This window comes from Triticum urartu, chromosome 5 (genome assembly GCF_003073215.2).
Source record: "Triticum urartu cultivar G1812 chromosome 5, Tu2.1, whole genome shotgun sequence".
Taxonomy (NCBI): domain Eukaryota; kingdom Viridiplantae; phylum Streptophyta; class Magnoliopsida; order Poales; family Poaceae; genus Triticum; species Triticum urartu.
The window spans coordinates 562,104,249-562,123,907 of NC_053026.1; the positions used below are offsets into that span (position 1 = coordinate 562,104,249).

The following is a 19,659-nucleotide window of genomic DNA, read 5'->3' on the forward strand; positions in this document are numbered from 1 at the left end:
AGTAAGTGACTTCTTCCCGCCTTCTCCTAATTGGACCTTGAGAAGATGCCTTGCTTGGTCCTCATCACACACAAATAACATGAAGTTTATGTTGGTAGTGGAGATTTGTTATTATTGCATTTTGTAATTTATGGTAAGGTCAGTGGTCAGTGTCACTTGACTATGTTATGTCAAAACTGGGAACTTCCACTTATCATTTTAGTTGGGACGACAATTTGCCTTATGCAGAGTTCTCTTACAACAACAGTTATCAAGCCAGTTTGAAGATGGCCCCTTTCGAAGCATTGTACGGAAGGAGGTGCAGGACACCACTATTGTGGGATGAAGTTGGAGGCCGTCAGTTGTTTGGACCAGATTTGATTAAAGAGTCTGAAGAGAAGGCTGATATTCCTCTGAGAGATACAGTGCCACTGGAAGCGATTCAGTTGGATAGCGACTTGACCTACGAGGAGAAACCAGACAAGATTCTTGATTTTGCCAGCCGAGTCACACGCAACAAGGTTATCAAGTTCTGTAAAGTTCAGTGGAGCCACCATACTGAGGATGAAGCCACCTAGGAACGAGAGGAAGACCTACGGAAGGATCACCCTCACCTATTTTCTAGCCAACCCGAATCTCGAGGGTGAGATTCATCTTAAGGGGGTAGGTTTGTAACATCCCAAATTTCCAATTTGAAATGTATGCATTAGATCATCATTGCATATCATATTTTATTGCATTTTGGTTTGATCCTAGAAATTCTACGCAACTCAAGGACCCACAGAGAGTTGGGGATTTCATTATTTTCATATTTGAGTTTTTCCCAAATTTTGAAAATGAGGAACGTTTGATTTTAATTATTTTCTTTTCGAATATTTCTTTTATGAAACTAAAAAGAGAGGGGATAAAATGACTTCCCCTAAATAAAGAAATATTGGAGATTTAATACTAAAATCAAATATGATTTTATTCGGAGTTTTGCCGCTATTTTATTTGGATTAGGAAAATATGCGTTTTTCAAAATTGCATTAGAGGACCAAATAAATGTTCACCTTGTCCGTTAGATTTTTAGAGGACGGGAAAAATTTATTTCAGGATTTTTGGAGTCCGTTTAGTATTGCTTTTCTTTGTTTTCCAAGCGGAATTATTTTTAAAAAAAGTCAACCGACCTAGTCGGGCCGTAACCGACTAGGACTCTAGCCCGGCCGACCTCTTATAAGCCGAGCTGCAGCCCGCCAGCCCACCCCACCCCAAAAACCCTAGCCAGCAGCCGCCAACGCCGCCTCGCTCGCTCACCGCCGGACCCCCCCCCCCCCCCCCCCCCCCCCCCCCCCGCCCCCCCCCCCCCCCCGCCGCTATCGCCGGACCTCGTCGAGGTACCCGCCATTTTTGTTAAAATCGATCGGTTTTATTCCGAAAACCTAGATTTCTTTTTTTGTTTAGATCGGTTCGGTTTTCCGTCCGTTTATTTAATTAGCGAACGCTCATTCGTACGTTCGTTTTAAGGAACGGTTTTCGCCCGTTAATCGCAGGCAACGAACGTTCGTTCGTTAGCCTATTCGTCGGTTTTCTTTTTCCAGGGTTTTTCCGCGATTATTTTCGATCGTGATTTATGCCCTAATCTTCGTTCTAGTATAACTTTTCGCTCGTTAGTCGGAATCAGGCGATTCAAGCGCCTAGATCTTCCTCTCGAAGCCTTCTTTCTGTTTAATCAACTTGAACAAGATTTTGCTATTGTAAAATTTGACTTAAGTTCAGATTAGTAAACGGATCTTGTTTCTTTCATAGTTTGAGTTTTGTTGCTTCATTTGATTTGATTCTTTTTGCAAACCGGAGTTCTTAAGTTGAACTTTCTGGTTATATTTCTTATTTGAGTTTTACCCGTGCTTCTAGTTGAGTGCTTATTATATGCTTGTTGTTTGCGATAGAGTGCCCGGAGTGCGAAGCGTGCTACTACGAGTCTCTAGGTTTCTCGGATCATCAGCAAGGCAAGTAACACTTTGATCATACCTTTTTACTACCCAGTTTTATTGCATTAGATCAATCCTCAAACACTTGCATGATTAGGATCTGTTTAAATTGTGGGTTTTGGGAAGTAGTTGAGGTAGTACCTATTCACCTGTTTATTTTCAAACCTCGGGAGTAACTTCTACGTTGCCTATATTGCTATGCTATGCTCGTAGACGTGGATTGAGTTCGAGAGTATTCACGACAGATGTGAGTTATATATTAATGGTTCAACTTAAGGTGGCAACTTGAATACACATCTGGGTGGATTGCATGTGGGCACCTGGAGAACCCAATGTCGTCCTAGGATATCCCGGAGGACCCGTGTGATCATCCTACGGCCCGCCACCGAGGCTCAAAGGGACCATAAGATTATTCATGCTAGAAACTTCTGTGTGCAGCCACATGCTATTATGGGCTCTAGCATAGTTGAGTAAGTTGCGTGAAGCTCTTGAAGAGGTAGACTAACAGATGTAGTGGGTTGTCGATGGTATAGTCTACCTAGAGTAGAGAGTTAATGCTTCAGAAAGACTGTGTCTCGAATCTCCGACCATGGATGTATTCGAGTCTTGTGGGGAAAAGTGTGCAAATCTCTGCAGAGTGTATAAACTAATCATGGTTAGCCGTGTCCCCGGTTATGGACATCTTGATCATCTGGTTCTTGGATTATCATGATTGATCTCATCACTCTTAATATAATTTGATTGGGTTTAATGATGATGTTTAATTAGGATTGAGTTGGAGGAACCTTCTCAATGTTTAACGACTACCATGATAGTTAAACAAATTTATTCCTTTATTGTAGGGAAAAATTGGCTTTTCACAAAAACTTATTAACCATACAGCCTCCACCAGCCATTTATGCATGTAGTGATAGCAATTATTCTGTTCGTTATTCTCTTGTGTTACTTTGCCAGCATATTCCATGTGCTGGCCCGTTTCGGGCTGCAACGTTCATGTTGCAGACTTTTTAGACGACGAGTAAGGAGCTATAGGTCGTTGTCTTTCACTCTGTGATGCCGTTGGAGTTGATGGACTCATTTTATCTTCGAAGCCTTCCGTTGTTATCGTATTAGATGGCCTTAAGCCATATTTATTGTTTTAAGTTCTCTTTTGAGACATTCGATGTAATAAGTGTGTGATTGCTATTCTGTTATAAATCCTCAAGTACTGTGCGTGTTAGCATTACCGATCCAGGGATGACACTGATGCACAGAGATCGGACTGTTTGAGGTCTGGTCGCTACAGGCAGAGAGGCACGTATATGGGCGATCTCCGCACGACGCGCCGCCCCGGTGGGCGGCGGTGGCACCGGGACCCTGCCGGTACTGATCCTCCACGCCCCGGGCACCCGCATGTCCGGCGGGACCGGGTGCTCGGGCTCATAGAGAAGCCGAGCTTCGTCCTCGTGAAGGTGGCGGCGGCCGAAGCTGTTCGCCGCCACGCTGTCGCCTGGAAAGCGCTCGGCCATTGGCTGAACTGGAAACGGCGAGAAGAGAGGGAGGAACAGGGGCGTCGAGGAACAGGGGCGTCGGTGGTGGAGAGTCTGTGCGTCACCAGTGCGGGAGGGGTCGGCTTATATAGGCGGCGCTTGCGTGGCCGCCGTGTGTACGCGTGGCGGGTGAGGTATGCGCGTCGTCCCGTCTTCACTATGCCGCCCGTGAGGCATCAATGGAGGAGGCTGACCGGTGCGGCAGCACGCGGCAGCTTTGGCATTGATTTCGCCACGAGAACCGAGGCGATGAGAACGATGAAGCGACGAGAAGAGCCGAGTTGCTGCCAAGGAGGGCCCGCTGATTTTCGTGCGAAAAACGATTCGGCCAGTGCCCCCCCAAGCGCCCCCCCCCCAGCGCGCCGGGTTCGGCCTGAGTCCGCCGGCGCTAATTTCGGTCCGAGCCGGCGAAAAAAGGGCCTTTGGGGACGCAACTGGGCCGATTTTTCGGTGCCAGCGGTCGAAAAATTGCCTGAGGGGCCTTATTGGGGGCGCGGCTGGAGATGCTCTAAGATACAATATATATACTCAGCAACGATCCTAGTTGGACTAGGAATCCTAGGAGACCACGTACACATGCCGTGCACTACTACTACATGTTTAAGTCTAATAATCATCCCACTAAACACAATGTGGACCTAAACACGACGTCATCATGTCACTGCTCCAACGCCAATTCTTCTTCGCATCTCCAAGACCTTCTCTCGATTCAAAGCCTTGGTTAGGATGTCCGCCAGCTGATTATCGGTGCGATTGTAGTTGATCTCCATCTTCCCTTCTTCCACGCAGTCCTTTATGTAATGATACATCGTATCAATCTGCTTGCTCCTTTCACACCGCACTGGATCCTCACGTAGAAAAGCCGTAGACTCACTGTCAACATTGAGCACCACCTATTTCGAGTCTCGATTCATGAGATCGCCGTGTAGCCTTCCTAGCCACACACCTTGATACACCGCTTCACTTGTAGTTGATGTCACCACTTTCTGCTTTCGTGATAGCCAGCTTACTATGCTTCCACCAAGGAAATATGCCACGTCCGAGGTACTCTTACGGTCGTCGACAATTCCTTCCTTGTCACTACCACTATAGCCGAGTAGTTTCACCATCTCCTTCTTGCTCAGCTCAAGACGAGGTTCCATTGAAGCGACAATGTGATTGCAATCATTCATGCCATGGATTTCAAGTACCTTTCTTGCATATGCCTCCAGGCATAGTGTGATCCTCTCTGGCTTTTGATGTATCCTGATGCCGAGGTAGTAACTCATTGGCCCTAGATCATCCATCTTGAAAAACTCCTTCATTTGTAGCTTGAATTTTGTAATCACCTCGTCAGCCACGTTAGCCACCTATTACACCCTCTCTTGCGTGTATACAATTGACACTGGTACACAACTGGCTTTAAAGACGGTTCTGTTAGACAGACCTTGGTCAATTTTAGGTTTCCATTACTAGCTTGAGGCCTCAAAACTATCAGGAAGCGAAAAATGTTTTATGACTATTTTAATTTATGTTTTTGCAGCCAGCCCTGCTATCTAAATCACAATGAATGGTACACGGCAAGTGATCTATGACCAACCAAACATATGATTGTAGGATTGAAGAGGTGTCAAAGGCCAGGGTGAAATCTCCGCTCTGCTTACCGATGCTGGTATCAGCAACACATGAGGATGTCATCCCTTTTTGGGGGCATTGACATGGCCTTTCTCCTGTGTGCCTCTTCGAGCACTGGGGGAAACACTAGGTCCGGTTGCCCGGATCGGATGACGGCAGCATACCAACGTCGTCCCCTTCATGAAGTGTTGTCTTGGTTTCTCGTGGTGTCTCCAGTGTTGGAATTGACAATGTCAGACGTCATGCTCGGTTTTGGGCGGCTTCTCAAGATGGGGGAATTCAGGGTGTAATGTAGAACTCGCCATCGCTTCCTTCGTGGCTTCTTCCTCCGGCACTATTTAGTCCTGCAATCCACTTGTCCACTCCTCTAGATAGACTCTTAATCTGTCCCGGATCGTGGCCGCATGACGGAGGTGCCTAGCATTGGTCGGGACAAGCTCTATCTACTTTGGGTCTCGTATTCTTGCCTTCCATGACTGGAGTTCGGGATAGGCGAGTATGTGATGTGTTGTAACCCCCCTCCCTCCCTTATCTTACTTCGGTATAACCCGGAGAAAGTCGGCACCGCCAAAAAATATCTCGGTTTATACAGGAAACTTGGCATAACCCAGAGTAAGATGATCACCCTCAAAATAATATTTGTTGGCAAGGTCCTCGGGCAGCCAAGAGTAAGTTGAGAACCCACCAAAAAATATCTCGGTTTATACAGAAATTTCGGCATAGAACGGAAAAAACACTCGGCTTACACCAGAGGCTCAGCAAAGTACTTGCCACGTGGCCATCCTCATCGCACTTGTTGGCTCCATGACGACAATTGCAATAAGCCGAGTACCATCTAACGGCACACTGTGTTTACATATTTCCTTTTCTTTTTAAATATGCCTTAATGTAAGCCAAGTGCTTGATAAAAACACTCGACTTACACTTGTGAATTTTGTTTCCATGCATTTTTCCATTAGATAATACACAAAGTCTATTTTTTTCAGTTTTAGTGTTCTTTTATTGTATATTCTTTCTTCCCCATCTCTTTCCCGCCAATTTTCAGCCACCCATTATAATCCCTCTACTTCTCACTCTTTCTATCGTTACCGCCACTTTGCCATTTCAAAGTTGTCTATTGACTTTTTCCTCATTACACAACCCTAGTGTACCAAGGCTAGGTCCCCATGCAAATGGAGGAGTTGTTCTGATACTTGCTCATTACGAGGAGTGGTTCTGACAATCTGAATAAACATGTCCATGCGGTGGGTGGTAGTGGGGAGGGATCTCGTGTGTCGGCGTTTGTATCTGAAGAAGATCATTATGAGGAAAATTTTGGAGTTCACTTTAGATTACATCCAAGCTCTCTGAGATTTTCTAACGCGCAAGTCGGTTTTGAAAGTGGTTTTTCATTTAAGAGAAAGTGAAACTCAGATTTCAAAATTACTACAAAATTTTGGTTGGTATTGAAACTTTTGCAGCCTAAAAGTTTCGGGTAAGTTTCAAACTATCAAATCAAATTTAAATTAGCTAGAAAAATAAAATACAAAGAATTTTGATAGATTTAAATCTGAAATAATTTTGAATTTTCTCAAATTATGATATTTCAAGTTGCAAGCCCGATCCCCCAACCCCACGTGAGCAAGTCTATTTCCTTCCTTTTTGATAGCCTAGTTTTTTTCGTTTTGTCAAGAACGTGCAAGCAGCCTAGCGCTGGCGGGCTGAGGCCTGGTGTGGCCACCCGGCCCATGGGCGGAGCGGGAGCATGTACGAATAAAAAAGTTGACCAACGTACGAAAAAATGTTGACTCGAGAAAAAGGATGAAAATCTGGTATTGATGTACGAAAATGGATGAAAATTTGGGGGGAAGAATATTTCCTCCTTTTAATAGTAGGTATAGATAATGCAGAGCCTTCTAATATATCGTGGCCATTAAATATTAAATATAATGGCTAATTGTGGATGTGAATTAACGTGGAGGCACGAAAGGTGCCTCCAATTAGTAAATATTTAGGATATATGATATAAGATGATGATCTCGTTCACAAATATATGGTTATAAGAAAAGTCCTCATGCCCATGCCTATTTTTATTATAAGTGTTTTCAGTTTCAACTTGATTTTGATCAGGTCAAAAGTTGGAACTAATAGGCTTGCAAAAGCTTGGTAGAAACCCCTGACTTTAAGGGTCCCTTCCTCTTGTGGGTTCGATAACTCGGGGTCACCCCCAGGAAAAGGCGAGAATCCTTTCTGCTCCTTTATCGGGTCACTAAAGGAACCAATTAGTCATGCAAGAGTACGTGCCCTTTGTCGGTCATGTTGGAGCCCCCTTGCCTTGCCAGATCTTTGACCTAGCCATGGCAAGGCTGCTAGAGTCCATTCCCGACGAGGGCTCCGTGGCCGGCCATGCTCCCTCCAAGAAGAAGAAGGAGGTCATTGTAGCCCCTAAAGAGGAGGTGAGCATGGCTCTTGCGACTACCAAAGAGGAGGAGCCGATGACGACTGCGAGGAGGAGATAGGCAATGATGCCAAGGAGGAGGACAATGTGTCCTTCAAGGAGGAAGAGGCCATAGGCGAGGAGGACACCACCGTGCTTTCACCTTCGCAGGGTCTGAATAGGGGCCACAACGGAGAGGCTTCCTCCATCGCGGTGGGATATCAAGATCAACAACAAGGCTCGTCGAGAATCGATGAGCCCGTTGGGGCTCTGGGCGCCTCTAGTGCAGGCGGTCCCTGTCACCTGTGTTTTGATTTTCGGTTTGAGCTTTTTTTCGCCCTAGGTCGAAATGGCCGAATTTCAGCCATTTTCAAAATTTCCAGCTGAAATTTGACCAAATTTTGACTGCAATTTGACATAAATTTAACCAAAATTTGTCAAATTTGAGTAATTTCGGCCTAAATATACTTTTCGCCTCAGGCCGAGATGGCCGAAATCCACTTTTTGCGGCCGAAAATCAAAACACAGCCTGTCACAGTGTTAAAGCCGCCGCAAAAGCATAACGTCCATGTGAAGGGCTGGTAAGTCCTCTGACTATGTCTTTGACATTGCTTCTTGATGATACTTTCTATGTTCCCACCTAAGTCTCACCCCTTCAGGCCCGCCCGTTCAATCAAGGAGGTCGGCGTGGCTTGGGGTTCTACCGGTGGTGCCTGAAGCCCCCGCGTCTGGCGATCGTGATGCCGCAGTGAATGATTAGGAGTAGTCGTTGGATACCTCCATGACCAGAGGAGGTAAGGGCATTGTCATTGTCTTTTTTTCATTTTTAGGCGCAATGAGACGTAATCATAGTTCTGCCTGCTGGTGAACTGCAATTGCTTCTTCTTCTCTTGTTATTTAGGAGCTCATGGTTGTAATCGGGCCCGAGCAGTAGGTAACTGACCTTCTTGCTGCCACCGAGGTGGGGCGGGGAAGTCCCATGCTAATGTTTCAAAGGAGGCAGCCGGCGTCACTGTCAAGGCAGTCGCGTCTAGCGCTCTTCGTATTGTGGTGTCGCCTGACGCAGTGTACACCAGTGGAGCCTGCACCCAAGGTCACGCTCCCACTTGTGCCTCTGCCGAGGCCTGCCGCCCATGCCTCGAAGTCTGAGGACACTGACCTGGACATGAGGCATACGAAGGAGAGACGGGAGGTGACGGACTTGCAATTGGTTGTGGTGTCATTGGCCTCTCTCTCCCAAAGGGGAGCGAGTAGGGACCGGACGTGCCGGAGGAGACCAGGGCCGCCATGGATGGAGCCATCGAGGAGATGAAGCTCTTCTAATCCACCATCCGGACACTGGGCTTGTTAGTGACCCTGGTTCACAGTAAGTATTTTTTATTTTTGCTAGTTGTTTATGGTAGTAGTAGCCCCAGGTGTGAGTGTGGTATCGGCCTGGTATCAGGCTTTGTTTTTGTTGAACTATGCCTACTTCTTTGTAGGCTCGCAGTTTATTGAATATATATGTATTCATCTTGCGGAAACGGGAAGACCGGAACCGCGAGCTGGCCTCCGAGAATTTGGAGCTACGCAAACAGCTTGAGGCCCGGCGGTGCGCCAATGAGAACTTGGAGCGCGCATGTGCTCGTAAGCTCTCGTCTTCCTAGTCCATATTCTCCTTGGTTAGTATTGTTCTGTCTTGAGCTCTGAATTCGGATTGCCCCGCAGCCCCCGAGGAGGTGGCCCAGCTCCAGCAAGCTTGAAGGATACCAACCGCCTGCGCGATGAGGCGAAGGACGCCATGCGTGCTGACGAGGAGGCCAGTGGTCTGAAGAAGGCCATCCGTGGCTTATTTTGACAAAGATTACCCTATTTAAGGGAAATTCTTTCATCTTAATCAAATTTAACCACATATGTGGTGGGTTTTATTCCTTATTGCACTTCCTACCAAGATGGTCCCATATGCCACTCGATTTTTTTCCCGTCCAGCCAGACATGCTTACGTTTAGATGCATATGAATATGACATATGTGGCTATAATTGTGTTCAATACACATATTTCAATATGTGGTATGTACACATTTTTTCTTGCGGGTAATATGTGGTACATATACAAAAGGGATAAATGTGTGGATCTAAAAATAGCCTACTATTTGATATTTCAAGTACACAAATGTGTACTTCTTGTATTGCTCAAATGTTGTAGTGATATACTTTTTTTGCAGGGATCCGAGGACTGTTTGTTAATAACACATTACACATTACATAGAATACACAAGCGCACATGTAGAATAGTTTCAGGAAATTTTGAGAACTTCTAAATGCAAAGTTTTGGAATGACTCAAAATGTGGAGTCGAGCACTATGCCTATTACCACACGGGATGTGTGGTAAACACCTTTTGAATTGAAACTAGGTTATGATGATTTAAGTCGAGATTAAAAGAAGTCTAAAAAATAGTACTATGCCATATTCGATGCTCACTATGATAAGTAGTGCGAGTGATACACTGGAGCCTCCGCATGCGCTGCTGGGAGATGGGCGGTAGCGCCGGTGAACAGGTTGAGCAACATCATGGAGGAAGCCCGCAACCTCGTCCACCTATGTCAGCCAACCCCGGTGACAAGCTGTGCATCGCCTTGCGGCCCAATGCCATGAGTTTACTCTATAAGATCTCCCAATCGTCTATCACCTGCTAAAAATTGGCAGCACGACGCTTCAGCAACGACACATGTCACTAAACCTGGGATTCAACATAAAAAAATAGAATCACTACTTTCATAAGCATATGCAACCTCAAATTTTTGGACCAGATTCAAACCAAATTTAAGTTAGATAGAATTATTAAAATGCCATGAATTATGATAGATCAAAATCGAAAAGGATTTTTTAATCTTATGAAATTGGATATTTTAGTGAGATCTAGATTTTTGTGTTAGCAAAATTTCAAACCTCAGTGCAACTTGTACTTTTTCATTAAGTTGCAATTTTGTAAAAGAAAGTGCAATATGATTTTTTTTTCATTAAGCAAAACTAGCACTCCCCCTCTCCCCGTCCTGGGTCATGATCCATCACTGGATCACCTCCCCTTTGGCCAGCCACCAACCACCTACTTCATAGCAATCCATTTCACTCTCTTTTCCTTGAGACCATGGCGGGGCCCTCCACTCTTCAGAGAAGTCCGAGACTGGAGGCCAAGTGGCTAGGACGCATCACGGATCTGTCGTGCGAGCTCCTATGGTGCATCGCCCAAAGGCTCCCGTCAAGCCGAGACATCGCCAGCTTCCGGCTGATGGGCAGGCCCATGTTAGAGCACGTCTGCGGATGTTTAGGGGGCTTGATTTGCTATATGCTGTAGATGATTTGAGGGATGCAATGTGCAAGAGCGATGCAGCGAGGCCACACTGCTAGACTACATGACGTCCGTCTTGCAAATGCTCATTAAACGTGAGAGAGGGAACACGGAGAAGGCCAGAAATTGCCAGTAAATACGAACACATTCAATGCGTTCCAACTATATATATCCAACACGAAACTAAATATGCTTTGGCTGTAGCAATTAAAAACCAAATATTTTCCTCCACCACCACCACAGCTTCGGATCCCTTCAGCAGGTTCTCCGCCACCAGATCCGCTCCAGCACCTCCTCACAATGGTCGCCGCAACGCTCAGGGCCCAAATAAACACCCATGTCGCATCCATGTTCGCCTCGGTGAGTCCATCCCCTCGGCGTCCCTCCCATCTAGACCCCGGTAGTGTGGTTGTTCCGGCGGGCTCGGTAACTAGTTTATCTTTGCCTCTCGTGATGTGATCCATCCAGGGCATGCTGGACGAGAATTTCCAGCAACTGCAGTCGATGGAGGAGGATGGCAGCGCAGCCCTGGGCTATGTCGCCGACATCATCAACCTCTTCATCAACAACACCAACAGGATCCTCAACGACATCACCGCCCTGCTGTCTGCCCTACTCTCTTCCTCTGCTTTTGTTATCTTGTCTCGATCGGGTACTCATTGATCTTGTCTGCTCTGCTTTCCGGCCCGCAGGAACCAGCTCGTAGTGAACTTCGACATGGTGGATGTCCTTGTGCGGGGTGCAGCTACAGGTATAATGATGATAAACCCTTTCTTTCCCTCCCCATTTTTAACTGCGTATGTGATTGTTTCTGTGTTACTCCATATCGTGTGATTCTGATGTGTTTCTCATGAGCATGCCGTTCGTGGTGTCTGTGTTGTCGTGTAGCCATAAGTAGAATTGCCAGATCTAGTTGTGTTTCAACGGGAGTACCGGTATTCCTCTGGATATGCTTTGGCCGCAGCAATTAAAAACCAAATATTTTATACTCCCTCCATTACTAAATATTTGTATGTAGTCCATATTGAAATACGTCAATATACATATGTATGTAGTTCATATTGAAATCTCTAAAAGAGACTTACACTCCGTATTTAGAAACGAAGGGAGTAGTAAGGAAACACGAGCGCATGCGTCCTGCATACACACTCCTCTCCCGCCGTATTCAATGTGCATTGAGAGTGGTTTTTCTACACCCCAGCTTGGTGCATCCCCGCTACACCCACACATAAAAACATAGCAAAACATTTCAAAGAAATCTGAAACTTTGTGGGAAGGACTATGAAAAAAACTTATAGGTGCTTGCAAAGTTTTGTGGTCAAATGTTATTCGAGGAGCTATGTACAAAAATACAGAATTACTCAAAATGTATGTGCACTGTTTGAGCAGAATTTCTTTTTTTTTTGGTATAGAGCTCTTCGGATGTCATTTGACGACCAAACTTTGTAAGTGTCTATAACATTTGTTCATAATCATTCCCACAAAGTTTTGTATTTTTCGAAATGTTTGGCTATGTTTTCTTCCTTGGGTGTAGCGTGGTCAAATGATATTCGAGGTCGGTCGTGCACTATTACGGCAGCACGTTCCTAGCAATCGGTGAAGCCGTCGGGATCTCTGTCTGCAACCTCGCTAGTGCTACTCCGAGTGTGTGGGCGCTGTGGAGATGCTTCAGTCCGCCAGAATGGAGCTACCCCTGCAGCTACTTGCAAGTGGACGGCAAGCTTCACCTCGTTGGCACTGTGCTTGAGAATAACACCCGCCACACACCTGGGTCTACATGTGCGATGTCTTCGCCAAGAAACGGATGTGGTCTAGAGTGATGGATGTTGGCCATCGGACATTGTTCAAATATCTTCATGTCAGGCAATGGTGGAGTAAGCATTGCAGGGCTCATGATGAATTCTGTATACTTCTCCGAACATCTGGATGGCCGTCAAGAGGATCCAGATCATAAGTTGGAGATATTCGACATAGGCACGCCGGAGTTGTTATCTTATAAGAAAAAGGTCCAGGGTTTTTCGAGGCTCTTTGTTGGATTCAGCCAAAACCAAATCTATGGATGCTTGGCACGTACATCTCTGTCTTGTTAATTATTTGATGTTGTTTTTTGTCATATTTCCATCGGTGGGGCTATTATATTCTAGAAATCAGACCGTCTGTCTCACTATTCCATGTCAGTTTTCATTGAAACTAGCTAGGATATTCCGCTAATCATGATGCATGCGCTTGGTTCATTATTGTCAAGGGGGGCGAAAATATATTAGATGTCATACTTTGTGGATAGATCTTAGTCAATCAATGGTCAAAGTGGTGAAAGAATTAAGATGCCATATATATGGTCGTTATGATTTTGCAACCTCTAGATAGGGTTTATAGATTATGAAAACCCCAAGCATGTGATGTTCATGATAACGGGTAACGACAAAAGGGGAAATATGTCATACTCAGAGGATATGATGGCCGTCAGGAGGATCCAGACCATAAGTTGGAGATATTCGACATAGCCAATGGCATGTCGGAGTTGTTCTCTTCTAAGAAAAAGGCCCAGGGTTCTTCGGGTTCCTGGATTCAGCCCAAACCAAATCTATGGTGACAAGGTACGTACATATCTGTCCTGTTATTATTTGATGTTGTTTTTTGTTGTATCTTGATCTGTGGCGCTATTAGATTCTAGAAATTAGATTGTCTATCTCACTATTCCATGCCAGTTTTCGTTGTAACTAGGCTTTACATATTCTGCAAAATATTGATGTACGTGTTCGCCACAAATATTATATGTCATATTTTGTGGATCGGGCAATAGTCGATCAATGGTCAAAGTGAGGACAAAATTAAGACCCTGCAACCTCTAGATAAGGTTTATAGCTTATGAAAGAAAACCAGCGTATATCATTTTCATGATGACGGGTAGCGTCAAAAAGGGTCGAAATTTCATACTCGGTGGTTATGTCGTTTCCGATTTTCAACGGCAGTGGTAGTTAGCCCACTTAATTTTAGAACTAATGGTATTTGTCTAGTTACCAAATCCATGGTTTCCTAGGTCTAGCGGGTTTTCATGCTCTGCTAGAAATTTCAACCCTCCTGGTTGGCAAGAACGACAATCATGTATGGCAAGTTGGGAAACACATTTGGAAAACCCATCATTATTTCGTTTTGAAATTTAGATTGTGAATCATATGTGAACACTTACTCCACTCATGTTGTGTTTGTGTCATCTTGATTTTAAATGGCATAGGAATCACAAATATCAAGTTTGTGATCATACATGGGTAACAACAATAGGTTAGATTTGTGTCAACTATTGCATAGACCGTTATATGCTTTGCAACGATACTTACTTACATCATTTTATTTCTCTGGTTCTAGCTATATCTAGGGTTTGCCTGGTCTGCTAGGTATCTCAATTATTTTAGGTTCATCGTTATAAGTGACATCTGAAAAGTTATGTATGTGATGTCTGTGGGAAAGCCATTATTTTATTTCAAACAAGGATGGTAGGACCTTTCATCATACCCTTGAGGATGTAGCGTATCTACAATATAGATAACAAAATGACAAAAGAAAAGACTGAAGCATGAAACTGAGCACTTTAAAGTGGGCGGTTGAGAAAGTGGCAGCATTGCGCCTCAGCTCACAGGGTTTCAAATATTTGGATTCACTCTGCGTGCATAACTAATTACTTTGTCTGTGCTGCAGCGCGGCAAACATGCTAGTGCAGGTGGCGCATGATTTCTTCAACGGGATGAAAGGTTGGACACCGTCTGTTCCTAGGTTGGCCTGATGCTACTGCTGGTGAGAAGATGCTGAGAGGTGGATGAGTTGGAGTTCTTTACTTTGATTTGGTGAGGTTTCAGTTAGTGTTTCGTTTTGTTTCAAGCAGTTCTGGTTTTAAAGAAAGGAAGAACAACAATTGGGAGTGTTCTGTGTGTTAATATTTTACCTTCATCAGGGTTGCTCTGTGTTTTAGCAATTGTTGCCTTTTAGTACATTTTTTGTTCTGATCCTTCATGGTCTTGAAATTATTTTGGATATTGTTGTGTAAATTTTTCTACGGTCAGATCTATTGTCATTGTCCTTGTATTTTGCAGCGGCATTGTTCGTTGTGCATGCAGTTCACCTGCCAACATAGTTTGACTCTTCAACAGGGCATTTTCCATTTTTAGTTTTTTTTTATCATCCATGGCAGTTGCATATGTGTCCTACACTCCACACCCAGCGTACTAATTTGCATTCCTTACAGGATGCAACAAGTGTATTTTTACTGTTATGAGGACCATGGAATTTTCCCTGTTTGTTTATATGGTTTTCCCGTCTAGTGGCCAATTTAGCTGGTAGTAGGATGCACCCTTGGTCATATTCAATTGTCACATGAACCACATGTGTTGTGTGCTTGCCTCACTGAACTCTCTTAACTTGAGAATTTGTGTTCTATTTCCTCTCTTCTCTCAACTAGTGCGCATCTATATGATGAACAATGAACATGTGTATTAATTCTAGCTATTCCTTTTCACTTTTAAAACTTCAACATGTGTATTCTTCTTCTCAATGATCATTAAACAAGTTGACAGAAGATGCATTCGGAAATATTTCTGCAAACTTGATCAATGTTCAAAACATACATGAAAGATTGTAACATCAGTATAGTTCATTCTTGTACCTAGTAAAATTTAGCAAATCTTATCACAGAGTGAAAACAATGTCAAAATTAAAGTTCATGAACATTTTTTTTCAATTTCATGAATAGTTTTTCAATTCACAAACATTTTTTTAATCTGCGAACATTTCTGAATTTCATGAACTTTTTCTAAATATGCAAACACCTTCTCAAATTAGTGAACACTTTCCGAATCTATGAAAATTTACGAATCCGGAGATCTTTTGAATCCATGAACATTTTTTGAGTGAATGATCATATTTTGAATTTGTGAACAATTTCTGAATCTGCGAACTTATTTTGAGTGTTGCAACAATTTTTGAATCAGCAAACAGTTTTTATTTCATGAATATTTATTGAATTCATAACCATTTTAAGTTTCAGGATTTTTTTGAATTAACAAAATATTTTTCAAATCCATGAACATTTTTTAATGTTACGAACATTTTTTTAAATGTCGCAAACTTTTTTTGAGTCCATGAAAATTTATTTGCATCTGACAACAGTCTTCAAATCCGTGAGTAATTTTGGATTCCACAAACAAATATTAATATCATGAACATTTTTTAATGCGTGAATAATTGTTCAATATGTGTATTAAAAAAGTTTAGTGTATATTAAAAAATCAGTTTGTATTCAAAAATATGTTTATCATGTATTAATAAATGTTCTGTGGGTATATGTAAAAAAGTTTATCTTATATAAAAAAAGTTCACCGTATATTAAAAAAATTATGTAATGTATATTAGAAAAATCTTTAGTGTGTATTCCGAACATATTCATCATATAATAAAGAAAAGGAAAAGGAAACAAAATAAAGGAAAGAAAAGAAAAGCCCACAGTGCTAGCTGGTGAATGTGCACTTGCTTGTTGGCGCCTAGTCGATGGAGCAGACCCATGTAAGAGGGCATCTGAGTGCTGTCTATTTTAGTGCTCGCTATAAGCGACACACAACACTGCCCACACTTTGACGCTTAATGTGTGTGTGTGTGTGGGTCGGGGGGGGGGGGGGGGGGGCGGGGGGGGGGGGATTAATTAAGAGGTACCCCTTGGAGGGCTCCATAGATGTCATTTTCTTTGTTTACTAGCGTGCAACTGATGTGTCTAGCATCCGCCACACCTCGCACGCATGGCACACCGGGGTTTATTTAGGATTTTTTTTTTGGCTTTCTGATTTTGCTTGGTTTTTAGGGAAGCGGTGCTTTCCCCGAGAAGCACACATACTTGTGCTTTTCTGGTTTTGGTTTTTTTTTTGCTTGTAGTTTTTCTCTTGCTTTTTTTTGTTTTTGTTTTTTTCATCCCTTTAGTCATAACTTTATCAAAATGTATTAACATGTGATCCAGTTTTAAAGATTTCAATGCGAGAAATTCAATGGTTCAAGAGATAAAAAGTTTTGAGAACATGAATTTAAGAAGAAGAAAAACTTTCAGATTACGACAAGTGGACACGTCAACACCAGAAGGTGGGAGTGACCTTTACAAAGAGTGTCTCTTAATTAATAACTTTGCTTAAGGTGTCACATAGGAGAAAGTCTCCATTCTCGGTTGCGATTTAACCACAAGAAGTACCTCTTAATTAGTGATTTCGCTTAATGCGTCATATAGGGGGAAATCCCCGGCGATTTGGGCACTAGGCCTATCATCAGCGGGCTGCGCTGTGCGGGCGTGCAAGTTAGCTAGTTGGGCCTAGAAGCAACAAGCAAGGCCCAAGAATTATCAATTTGCCCGGGCAAATCACGGCAAGCTCGCCGGCGAGTGAGCCCGCCGGGTCGCCAGGTACTGGCCCCGCCTTCCTGCTTCTCAGGAAATTCGTATACTCCAGACACACAATCATTCTTCCCAGCAGAAGAGGAAATCAAGCGTAGACGAGTGACAGTGATTCATCCAAGTTGTCTATGCTGAACATTCACAGGCATCACGTATCATGTATGGACGCACGCAAGCAGACACTACCAAACAAGCCATTTGATTTCATTGGGAGGCCTTGTGCAGAAACAGTTTGGAACAGGCAAAGAAAGGGATCAAGCGCTGCTGCTTTCCGTCGCTGCTGCGGCGGCGGTCGTTTCCCTTGCCGGCGTCGCCAGCAGTTCCTGATCGGAGAGGCATGGTCCAGATTCTTCCTCTAGTAATGTTGAAGCCACTGTGACCGGACCCTGAACCATGTGAATGGAGTTTCGAATCAAAAGAAAAAAGCATTTCGTCCAGGCAAATAATAATAAAGTACAGGATCCTGATTTCTCAACGAACTTGAGCATGTGAGATTCAGTTCAGGCACATTTTGTTTCTCGACGAATTTAAGCATGTACTCCGTATTAGATTCAGACACATTTTGCCGATCGGTGATGTGAAAATAGAAACGAGGAGCAGAGCATTTACCGGAGGATCTGAAGACGCGGTCCCCTGTTTCCTCTTCCTCTCCTCCCTGGATCTCAGCGATTCCACCGGAACGTACACCTGCCACCGCCCGTCATGATCAGCAGCATCCCCACAGAGCTTGAGAAACGAGCGCCTTCAGGAACATCTACCAAGCGGAATCGAAAGAGACGGGACCGTACCTCGGGCATCCCGATGAGGCGCATCAGCTCCGCGACGACCCGGCGCTGCTCGTCCGCGCGGCGCTCCCACTCCCGCATCTCCCGCCGCAGCGCCTCGTCGGCCTCCGCCAGCGCCCTCTCCGTGACCTGCCGCGCGGCCCGCAGGCGGCCCCGCCGCTCCCGCGCCTTCTCCAGCTCCTCCGCCAGCGACACCTCCTTCTCCCTCACCACCGCCGCCGCCGCCCTCCTCTCGGCCTCGTCCCGGCTCGCATACGACCTCACCGACGGTGGCGACGCAGCAGCCGCCCGCGCCTTCGCCTTCGCCTTCGATTTGGCGGCACCGCCGCCGCCCAAGGACGGGGAGGCGGCCGCGTTGCCGTCCCGCGGCTGCAGCGGGACCCGCCGCGCGCCCCCGGACCTGGCCTCCGACGCCATCGGAGTGGAGGAGGATCCCCGCTCGCGTCGTGAATGGATGATTGCTTGATTGATTGCCGTGAGGAGGCGTTGATTTGGGGATTTCGCGAGCGGTTTGGGGGGTTCGAATTTGAAGGGTTGGGAGAGTGGGTTCAGAGTAACAACGGCTAGTAACTCTGGATGGACGGGTTTGCCCGTGGGGAACGTGGGGGCGCAGGCAAGACGGCCGAGGGCAGTCTCGGCCTTGCCTGGTCGTCATTTGGATGGCTTTCGGCGCTGAGACGGACACACGCATGATGACGATGCTCTTTTGCGGGGTTCTCGGGGAACGCTTGCCGGATGACGTGCTGCTGGCGCTCGGTATCTTTTCCTTTTACGAATGGAAGGAAGATCTATATTTTCAGAGATTTCAATACGGACTACTCCCTCCATTCCGAATTACTTGTCTTGGATTTGTTTAGATACGGATGTATCTAGACTTATTTTAGTGCTAGATATATCTGTATCTAGACAAATCTAAGACAAATAATTCGGAACGGAGGGACTACATACAAAGCAAACTGAATGAATTTGCATCTGAATGTAGCCTGTATTAAAATCTTTAAAATTGCTTATATTTAGAAACGGGGGGAGTGGTATGAAAATAACAGTTTACAAAGTCGGTGAGCAGATGGCAGGACCTAGCCAGAACCTGTGAAGATATCGTCCAAGAGAAAAGTGTCGGTTCCGGCGTAATTGCACCCTGGACCCCACGTTGTACGTAGTGCCACACGTCAGAGCAACAAGTCGCCATAATGCCTCGCCGATCTACGTCTCTGACTGCTACATCTAGTCGGGAACCCCACAGGCAACCTAGAAAGTGCCTCAAGGAAGAAACGGCATCATTGCTTCGTTGCATCTGATCCTCAACCCTACGATCTTCCCTAGTGTTCAAGGAGGAAAACCTTGAAGGAGGTGACACCACCCTATTTTTGGCCAAACAATTGCAATTTCTTCATGCACGCTACAACTAAACATTTTGACTTTGCCCTCTATCCACCTGTCTTGTTGACTCTCCTCGTCGACAACCAACGTCTCACCCTCCTCGTTCTTATACAAGGAATGGCGGAAATACAAATAAGATGCAACGGCCTTACACCTCACCTAGGATCAATGTATTGCCTTCTTCTACATGATAGAGCAGAATGCTATGTGCTCTCTTCCTTTCCACACATCTCAC

At 44.9% G+C, this 19,659-nt stretch overlaps 2 protein-coding genes and 1 long non-coding RNA gene across 3 annotated transcripts; 2 read left to right on the top strand and 1 right to left on the bottom strand.

The window, feature by feature from the left end:
- Positions 1 to 8,596: 8,596 nt before the first annotated feature.
- On the top strand, positions 8,597 to 9,623 carry LOC125506025. Its single transcript, XR_007282572.1, has 3 exons — positions 8,597 to 8,874; positions 8,990 to 9,134; positions 9,216 to 9,623. It is a non-coding gene; the product is annotated as an uncharacterized LOC125506025 (long non-coding RNA).
- Positions 9,624 to 11,138: 1,515 nt separating this feature from the next.
- On the top strand, positions 11,139 to 13,519 carry LOC125507379 (histidine-containing phosphotransfer protein 2-like). Its single transcript, XM_048671967.1, has 4 exons — positions 11,139 to 11,198; positions 11,307 to 11,443; positions 11,531 to 11,589; positions 13,506 to 13,519. The coding sequence occupies exons 1-4, from the start codon at positions 11,139 to 11,141 to the stop codon at positions 13,517 to 13,519; spliced, it is 270 nt and encodes an 89-aa protein (XP_048527924.1).
- A 3,843-nt stretch (positions 13,520 to 17,362) lies between these two features.
- LOC125506026 (probable ubiquitin carboxyl-terminal hydrolase creB) lies at positions 17,363 to 18,624 on the bottom strand. Its single transcript, XM_048670910.1, has 3 exons — positions 18,048 to 18,624; positions 17,869 to 17,946; positions 17,363 to 17,645 (listed from the first exon to the last, which is right to left on the bottom strand). Exons 1-3 carry the CDS (start codon positions 18,459 to 18,461, stop codon positions 17,514 to 17,516), a joined length of 624 nt encoding a protein of 207 aa, XP_048526867.1. The 5' UTR covers positions 18,462 to 18,624; the 3' UTR covers positions 17,363 to 17,513.
- Between the last annotated feature and the right edge of the window lie 1,035 nt (positions 18,625 to 19,659).

Coding starts and splice junctions, on each gene's coding strand:
- LOC125507379 (XM_048671967.1), top strand. CDS start 11,139: ATGGTCGCCGCAACGCTCAGGGCCCAAATAAACACCCATGTCGCATCC. Junction 11,199..11,306: donor TCGCATCCATGTTCGCCTCG/GTGAGTCCATCC, acceptor TGATCCATCCAG/GGCATGCTGGACGAGAATTT. Junction 11,444..11,530: donor AACGACATCACCGCCCTGCT/GTCTGCCCTACT, acceptor TCCGGCCCGCAG/GAACCAGCTCGTAGTGAACT.
- LOC125506026 (XM_048670910.1), bottom strand. CDS start 18,461: ATGGCGTCGGAGGCCAGGTCCGGGGGCGCGCGGCGGGTCCCGCTGCAG. Junction 17,947..18,047: donor GCCTCATCGGGATGCCCGAG/GTACGGTCCCGT, acceptor GGGCGGTGGCAG/GTGTACGTTCCGGTGGAATC. Junction 17,646..17,868: donor CCGCGTCTTCAGATCCTCCG/GTAAATGCTCTG, acceptor CACATGGTTCAG/GGTCCGGTCACAGTGGCTTC.